Genomic DNA, 9,513 nt, shown 5'->3' on the forward strand with positions numbered 1-9,513 from the left:
CATTATCCATTTTTCTGTGGGAATTCTGTTGTCATTGTTGTCTTCAAGGAAGTTTGGGTGCCACCAAGTGATGAGAGCCTTTAGCACCAGCAGAAATTAAGAAGGAATAGGTGGTCACTAGCATAGGACTTGAGTCCTGCTAGCTTCATTTCCTATACAAAACTTTGGAATAGATTAATGTGCCTTTTAGGCCCCTGCTGCTAATTCTGATTATTTTTTTCCTATAATATTCCTTGGCCCTTGGCCTATACCCAAAGGACTTAAAATCAGCATACTACAGAGATACAGCCACATCAATGTACATAGCTGTTCAATTCACAACAGCCAGATTGTGGAACCAACCTAGATGTCCTTAAATTGATGAATGGATAAAGAAACTGTGGTATATATATACAACGGAATATTACTCAGCCATAAAGAATGATAAAATTATGGCATTTGCAGGCAAATGGATGAAATTGGAGAAAATCATGCTAAGTGAGATAAGCCAATCTCAAAAGACCAAACACCGAATGATATCGCTAATAAGTGGATGATGACACATAATGGGGGGAGGGAGGGGTTAGTGTTAGGGTTAGAGTTAGGGTTAGGGAGGGGGGCAAGAATGGAGGAAGGAAGGACTGTATAGAGGGAAAAGAGGGGTGGGAGGGGTGGGGGGAAGGGAAAAAATAACAGAATGAATCAAACAACATTACCCTATGTAAATTTATGATTACACAAATGGTATGCCTTTACGCCATGTACAAACAGAGAAACAACATGTATCCCATTTGTTTACAATAAAAAAAAAATCCCTTGGCTTCTTCTCCTCTTCTTTACTTCTCAGTGATTTTTCTTCCCTTCCTCCTCCAACCTTCTCTTTTCTAATTAAATACAAATCTTTCATTCCCATTGAAGTTTAAGGAACTGAGACTGTCCTGTAGAATCTATCCTCAGAGTACTTTCTTTCAATAGGGATCAAAATCCAGTTCAAATGAATTATGACAATTCGATCATTAATAATTTAGGGGGATGTGTGTGTGTGTGTGTGTGTGTGTGTGTGTGTGTGTGTATAGTAATGAGCACCTAGCAATTTGAAATCAATCCCAGGCAGTTGTGAATTCTGCCCATTTGAAATCCCTTTTTCAGAAAAACTAGGCATCTCTGCCTGCTGCTCTTCCTATTTATTTTTCTCCTCATTGTCTTCTTGCTTTCCTGTTATCACCTCACTATTGATGTCAATGGAAAAGTATGTAAAATTTTAGAAAAAAAATTTCTTTAAACAAATTCTTCTTACTCTCTCCAACATGTACCACTTCTATTCTTAAGGTACCCTTTCAAGGTACACACACGAACACATCCACTTAATTTTTAATAATCTGTCAATAATAATCAACCCAATAATTAAGGCTTATATATCTAGCAAATGATGCTAGATCTTTGCTAATTTTACACAAAGGACATTTAAAAAATAAAATACAATACTTTAAAAAGTCCTCGTATGCTAATGTCAAGTTAGTAGTGTGAATGATAAGTTCAGAAAACTGAGAGGAGATATGGATTTGACAGACTTAAGTGGTAAGAAAATTTGTCAAAAAAGGATGGGATCTGAATAAGGTTTTGAGGGCTTCTAAGAGAAAGAACAAAAAGGGAGGTATGTTATGGTGTATATTCAATGAAGAGAGGGTCACGCTAACTGACCGGAGCACATTTGTGTCACAAAATGATGGGAGATAAACCTTGAAGGGCAGTTTGGGATCAGGTCAAGTAGAGCCTTGGCTAATGGGCTCATGGAATTCAACTTCCTCCTGCAGGAATGAGGAATATTTCAAGGATTCTGAGATAGTGTCATTGAAAGTGGAGTGGTGCTTTAAGAGTGTTATACTAAAGGAATTGGAGGAGCAAGGAGCAGGGATTACAAAGGACCTAAGGGTGATCATGCACAAGAGAAAGAGGCTTTTAGAGGTGGGAAAAAGAAAAGGGGAAATATGGTCATTCTAGAATGAGGGAATTATCACTATGATTAACCGTGTTTTTTGGGATTCTCATGAATTTCCCAGCACTGACCTCAAATAAGTGATTTTCTACACCAGTTAAACCATGCTATATTATTAGCAAATATTGTTGAGGAACTAGCGTGTGTACCATTCAGTGCACTATGTTGAGCAGAATAATGACGATGAGAATCTATGTTCCAGGTTCAAGGAGTTGTCAGCCATAGTAAGGGGGTGGAAGGACTGAAATATGCCCAGCTAACTAGAATAATGAAAAGCATCATATAAAATGAAGTGCAACATCATCTGTTTTGCAGGGTTTCAGAAAAGAAAAGAAAAACCACTCTAGGTTGATGTATAAGTATGGGAGGTTTCACAGAAGAGGAAGCAGAGGGACTTCTTGGGTCACTGAAATTCTGAAGATCAAATGGACATTTTGTTCAGTTCTCCCTGAACTTCCTTGGTTCCACATTGGCTCCTCCATCAATCTCAGAAAATCCTCTCTACCCCTTTCTTGCTCCTCCTTCCCTTAGTTATACACAATAACAGAAACTCCCAGGAAACAGTTTCACTGCTAGTCCTGCACCAACTTGGAATCTTTCTGTGCAGGATCAACTTGCCAAAGGAACAGGTAAAGATGGAAATCTCATGAATGAGAATGGGGAGAAAGAAATGAGAGATGAGGAAGTGGCTCTGTGTGTTTAGTGTTGTTTTCTCAAGTAACTGCCAGGGACCAGGTAGTGGGGCTGTAGGACATAGTGAGGAATGTGTTGGATGAGATGATTGGTGCCCCACCACGGAGACTGTAGACCCTACGATCATGGTGTAAAAAAAGGAAAAGGAAGAGAAATTAATCATTTGTTCTAGTACTTTAAACTTATCACCTTACGTGATTCTCTTTCTTTCTTTTAATAGGTAAACTGAAGTTATATGAGGTAGAGTGAATTGTTTTTAATCAGGGATAAAACCTTGATAATCAGGAATTTGAACCTTGGTTTTAAGACCACATAACTGATTGTCTTTTCACTATATTATACTTCCATTCATGTATGTAGGAGTCTTACATATGGGGTTCATTTTGGGGAATGTTTGTCATAAGGATAAAAATTAATATTCTTCTTAATATTCTCCTTGTTTTTATCTTTTAGTATCTTCTTAATATTCTCCTTGTTTTTATCTTTTATCTTTTTATCATTACTGCAGAAGAGATTATATTAGATCTGAGATGGAGACCTTCTCTCTGCTGCTGCTTGGCCTGGGGTTGGTTCTTGCAGGAGCTTCAGAAAGCATAATGGAGATAGTTAAAGAAGAATTTTCACAGGAAGAGGTGCAATACGACATGGTGAAAAATGGCCAAGAAAAACAGACCATTAAGGTATTAATGAACTTGACCCTGTTAGATAAAAATACCAGCTTCAACATGTCCCAGGATGTTCTTTCTTCCACACTACTGACATCCAGAAAGTTATGTTACGGTATTCCCAAGGGAAACAGGTCAGCTAATAACAAAGAGTGTTGCAATGATATGACCGACTGGAGAAAAGTTTTAGAAGCTAATGGGTCATGCAAAGAGAGTAATGATTTCATCCATGGTTCCATCGGAGTGATCCACCAGGTCCACAAGATCCCCAGCTGCACTTGTGGACAGAATCCTGGCATAAGCTGCTGTGAGAGCACAGAACTGGAGAATACTATGTGCCAGCTCACTACACGCAAACAATACCACCGGTGCCAATACCACAGTGTCACTTCATTGGAGAAGATGTTCACAGTGCTGACAGGTCATTCCCTGATGAGTTGGTTAGTTAGTGGCTCTAAACTGTAAGTCTGAAAAGGCTTTGGGTCCATAAAGGTCCATAAAGGGCATAGTCATGCTCATTACAGTTTATTTCCTTCTGTTATCCACATCTACCCTTTAGCACTATAGGAAACTCAATTATTTATACTAACTGAATCAGTGAAAAATCCAAAACTGGATAATTCAATTAAATTTACAACTGATCCAGGAATGCAAATTCTCTCTCACACACCTATATACACTACACTACACACACACACACACACACACACACACACACATGCTCTTTCTTTGAACCAAACAGAATTCCATCTTAGCTCAGCTATAAAGACAAAAAAGTAGAGTCCCTCCAACTGGGCAATATTAAGGAGAGAAGCTCTGAAACAATATGGATAATTAAAAGTTAATTGTACTGCCAGTGAGACTGTTCAGAAAAATTAGTGAATGAATATGGGAAATATTATTGCCACTGCTCTTCAAAGAAGTGTGTCCATTGATGTGTGCAGACAGAGGAACACCCACTATATAACCCTGGGTTGCCTATCCTCCAGGAGATGGCAAAGGGAAAAGACCCTTTGTCCTAACTACTGCTCTCGGTGTCAATAGCTCCAGCACTACTCACTCTCTATTCCTAGGCACTCTTCCCTAGCTCACAGGTTGCTGTAAAGAGAAGCAATAAAGCTTTTATTGCATTTTTTTCTCAAGCAAAGTCTTGCTATTCTTGGGCCATGGGAGACGAGTGGCAAGCCAGGAGGAATACAGAAGATAGAAAGACAGGAATAGGCAGTCTCTGCTGGCAGAATAGCTCTTCAATTTGATGTTTTATGATACCTTAGTGAGTGTTCATAGTTCAACACTCTGCATGAAGCATGGCAGGTATCTTGTTCCTTGATGTGTGCATGGATGCTTCTGTTTTTGACTCATACATCCTCCCTCTATCCTAAGACCACTCTTTTTTAAAATTCAAATTTAAAATAAATGCATGTAAATGAGTGCTATGTTACTGTAACATTTTTCTTGTTGTACATAACTCTTTGTGTCAATTTTCCCAATGCTTTTCACATTTGGTACAGAATTCTCATTTTATTTGAATTGCAAAACTCTGGCAATCAATCAATAAGCATGACAATACCATTTTTTATCCTTTTGCTGAGTTTTTCTTGTCAATGTGGTGGCTGCTTAAATCAACATTAACTGTGGGTTTTGCCAAACAGTATGTAATAAGCACTAAATTTGTACTCAGCAGCCAGAGAACAGTATCGTAGAGAGCAATGCCCGACACCCTTTCTGCTTTTCTAAGAGGCCACAGGATGCAGGAAGGCAGATGTGCTTAACGGAGTCGATTGCAGGGATAGTTCTAGGTAGTAAGTCTGATGCTACCACTCATTCACCAAATGGAAGGGTGGGTTATATCACAGTACAGTGGTCTAAGCAGGCTCCTCTTGATTCAAATTTAGTTCCATTCCAGTAACTTCTCTCCCACAGCAGGTCTTCTGGCGCTGGTTAAGGAGCATGTCAGTCTTGGAGGCAATAACTATTTAAACTCTGGGCACCCCCCCCCCTTTTTTTTTCCTTTTTTTTTTTTTTTGTAATGTGTAAGAAAAAGACCTAGCTAGTTCAAAATTGAGTACATATTTCTTCCCTCACCAGAAAAGAGGAGCAAAGATCCAGATCAGATACCTCTTTCTAGGCCAGGAGGATCCTTCTGAGAGGCTTAGTTAAAACCAAATCTTCCACTTCTTTGAAGGAATTAGGAATTCTGCCTTCCATTTCACGGGTGCTCTGATCTCCCAGCATCTAGTTTATCATCATACTACCAGAAGGTCTGAAATGTGCAGAACTTGGAGGTGCTGTAGAGGGTTAGCACTTTTCACCTTCAAAGCCTGTGTCATAATGTACAACCTAGGTTCCCTCATGAGGCAATTGGCCGAGGACTTCAGATTTTTCAATTATTACATTTTCATAATGTCCCTTTCTGCTTCCAAACTTGAGAGAGCTCCTTTGTTCTTAAAACTTCATACCTTAGTCCTTCAGGCTGACTTAAAAGCCTTCAGGCATCTCATCTTGCTCAGCCTGACTCTGGGTTTTAAGGCTGCTGTCCTCACTGTAAAACTTGTGCCTTTGTCTTCTCACCTTTCCTTGCCCTTTTTCACTCATCTTGGTCCACACTGGGCTGGCCTCCTTTGTGATTTTTTTTCTTAATTGCACAAACATCACCCAACCAGTAATTGTCCAAGTGTTCCTTGTACTTATTTAAAAAAATAACTGAGAAGTAGACATTTTATATCCTGTAGATGAAAGGAAAAATTAGAGGGAATGAAATGAGTCAATAAAGGAGAGACAGTCAATTATAAAAAAGGTCTGGAAGGGAGAGTCAGGTAGAGAAAAGAAACTTGAGAGGTACTGATGGGGTCATTTGGCATATGAGACTTTCCTTGTTGTCTCTAACCCTTCCCTCTGTTTTCCCAGCATAAAGCGTACTAAAATTATTTTAAGTGACAATTCTGAAATGAAATCAAGTGCTTGGCCTCAAGTACTGAAGATGATACTGAAGGAAGTAAAGCCCTTTACCATCACAGATAAGTTCTCATATACTTTAAAAGGACCTCACCCACAAATCATATAACCTCACAGGGATTCAATTTCCTTGTCTACACCATGCATGTTGGACTAGGTCTGGGTTCTTAGACTTAGGTGTGTGTCAGGATCACTGCAGCAGAGTTTTCACATTTCTATCCAAATCAACCCTCCTTTTTCTCAAGGCAAAGAGGTACAGAGGTAGCAGGCATCCGGCCATGCTTTCTTTCCCAGGTTCTCTGAGAAAAAGTGATGTCTTCCAAGTCCTGGCCTCCCTAGTGATTATTTTCTTCTCAACAGCTAGATCCCTAATAGATGTGAGTGTGTCCCTGTCTTCAATTGTTCAGATGATGATAAAATCCTAGGCCCGGAATGAACAACAAATGGAAGCCACATCCCTAAATAACTATGCTAAGCAGAGTTATTTTGCAAATCTGTACTGTTCATTTTTGGACTGTTATATGAGAGGAAAAAATAAACATTTATATTTTTAATACTCTGAGGTTTTGTTTCATGAGCTTGCCCTTACCCTAGCAAATATTATAGCTTTAGGAGTCATTATTAAATACAAATCCCTGGGCCATGATTCCAGAGATTTGTGTTCCAGAGATCAGAGGCAGGACTGTAGCATGTGGTTCCTTTACAAAGATGTTAAGTCTGCTGATGGGCTAAAATCTTTGAACACCACTCGACTAGATGAACTAAAACTTTAGAGTTTGCTGCCTATGTACATAGAGCCTTTGAAAGTACTGAGGCCAAATAATTCAACTTGAATGAGAGTGTCCACCTCCTACTCAACCTCCCAAAATATCAAGGCAGTCTTTTTATTCTGAAAGTCCCCAGCCAAACATACACCTAGAAGGCAACAAGAATAACTTATGTTTCCACAGCAGTGGTTGAGAAGCTGAAAGAGATATCAAACTCATGAAATGAATCTTTTGTACTCCTCTGACCAAAAAGATGACTTTTAAATCCTTAATCCTGCCAGGTGTGGTGGTACTTGTCTATAATACTGATGACTTGGGTGACAGAGGCAGGAGGATTGCAAATTTGAGGTCAGCTTGGCCAGGTTAGTGAGAACCTGTCTCAAAATTAAAATAAATAAATAAATAAATAAATAAAAAGAACCGAAGATGTAGCTCTGTGGCAGAGCAGCCCTGGATTCAATCCCAATACCACCCAAAAAATAAAGAAATAAAAAATTTTTAAAAATTCCTCAATCCTTCTTGTTTGTAAAGTCTGATAAACCTTCTCAAAACCACACACCACAATTATCATGAGTCTGTTCATTAACAATAACAATTGTAATAACAAAATTGGAGCTCTTGCAATATGCTGGGCATGGGTCTAAGATGCACATATTCTTTTTACTCTACTCCTGGGAAAACAAATGGGTCCATTTGCTCTTTTTGGACAGCAACTACAGCTAAAGCAATTGGAGCGAGAACCTCTACACACCTTGCTGTTGACATTCCTCTTATCCATCCTCTAGGAAAGAGCCTCAACTCAGGCACTTCTGGGCTGGAGATTTTCTAGGTGAGGCAAGACATCTTGTCTTGCCTAGGGTCATAGCCCTGGGCCTGTGAGAGCTCTAGGCTATGTGTGTCCTCTCCTTGTTTTCCCCAGCTCAGGCTATTTCAGGAACTTCACATTCTCTGTCAGAGTGTGGGCTGAGCCCTTTGATCAATCACATTAAATGCCCCTTCTGAAATGCTCCTGGGTACAGGAAGCCCTGGCCTATTAAGAGAAGACTGTGGGGTGGGGGCAGGGCTGGGATGGTCTCTGGAACAAGCCAAGCACAGCATGACTACTCTACCTTCTTCCCTTTCTCTATCCTCCTCCACACTCCTCAACCAACTTCCAGATTCTCTCCCTTTGAATAGATGGTGGCCTCAATTCATGTCTCATTTACACCCTGCCACAGTGGCCTCTGTATTCTATTTTCCTTTGGGTCTTGTACCATTCAACTTTATGTGTTCTTTTTCTGTGTGACTTCTTTTCATGCCTGATTACTGTGCAACATGATAATGTCTATGAATTTCACTTAACGTATGCAAAGTACATTGATTTAATTTGCACTGTTTGAAAATCTGTTCATACATTAAAAAAAAAAAATGTAGTTTTATTCCTCTTGTCAGAAAGCCACCTGCCAATGAATTTGAAAAGTTGAAAGACATGCTCAGAAGGCCTTGAGTGGTTAATCAGTTTATTAGACTCAGTAGAGAGAAACAATGTGGAATGGACTATTATGAAGGCAGAGTAATAATGGTGGTTAACAAATAGAAGACGGTTATAGGCCAGCAAGTGAGGGCCTTTCATATATAAGGAATTGTACCAACCACTGTGGAGATAAGGCATAAATGAAAGACAAATGCCCTCACCGTACCAGGTGTTGGATATAGCGTAATGGACAACTAAACCAGACCAGAATACAAAATAAACTAAGGATGCTATTAGTGAAAATTAATGCCCGGGAAAGGGAGAGTCCCCCTCCCCTCCCCTTTCCAGATAACTTGTATTTTCAAGGAACCTAGCTAGCACTATTCGCTCCTACCTCTTGGATTGTAAAGGACTTCCCAAGGATCTAACTACTTTCCTTTGAAGTGTAAACTCCCCTGTGAAGGCTCAGAGCCCAAGGCTAGAGATTTAGGAAGGCCTTGAAAGAGGAGCCGGTCCCCCTTATTGCACTCTGCTTCTGTAAACATGCTTCCCACTTGAAAATCCTTACATCCGATCACATATCGTTTCTTGAAACCCTGCGCACAGTCACGTATTGTTTTAGACTAGAAAATTCATGGCATTAGATGACCTATGACAGTCGTGAAACGCTGGCACTCAGAATCTGGAGTGCCGATCTCCTCTGGGCCCTCTCTTTGAGTGGGTTTGCTGCTTCTTGCCTGATTCCCGGAATAGTAGAACAATCATATCATATCTTAAGGGAGGAATATATCTCTGTGGTCTAAAGTAATCAGTCCAGGTTCCTGCGAAAGAAGAAATAAAACCTTGAATTTGATGGAAGTTCCATTGCGATAACTAAGATTTGAACAAAAAAGAAAAAGATACTAGAAATAAGAAATACATAAATCGGAGTAGGTAGAAATATGTTTATAGAGAAACGGAAGGAATCTGAGTACTAGAACAAATAATTTGTGTGTGTATATATTT

At 39.6% G+C, this 9,513-nt stretch overlaps 1 protein-coding gene across 1 annotated transcript; it reads left to right on the forward strand.

The window, feature by feature from the left end:
* The first annotated feature begins 2,402 nt into the window (after nt 1-2,402).
* RNASE11 (ribonuclease A family member 11 (inactive)) lies at nt 2,403-4,763 on the forward strand. Its single transcript, XM_079129311.1, has 2 exons — nt 2,403-2,604; nt 3,177-4,763. The coding sequence occupies exon 2, from the start codon at nt 3,199-3,201 to the stop codon at nt 3,796-3,798; it is 600 nt and encodes a 199-aa protein (XP_078985437.1). The 5' UTR covers nt 2,403-2,604; nt 3,177-3,198; the 3' UTR covers nt 3,799-4,763.
* Nucleotides 4,764-9,513: the final 4,750 nt, after the last annotated feature.

This window comes from Sciurus vulgaris (assembly GCF_902686455.1).
Source record: "Sciurus vulgaris genome assembly, chromosome: 2".
Lineage (NCBI taxonomy): Eukaryota > Metazoa > Chordata > Mammalia > Rodentia > Sciuridae > Sciurus > Sciurus vulgaris.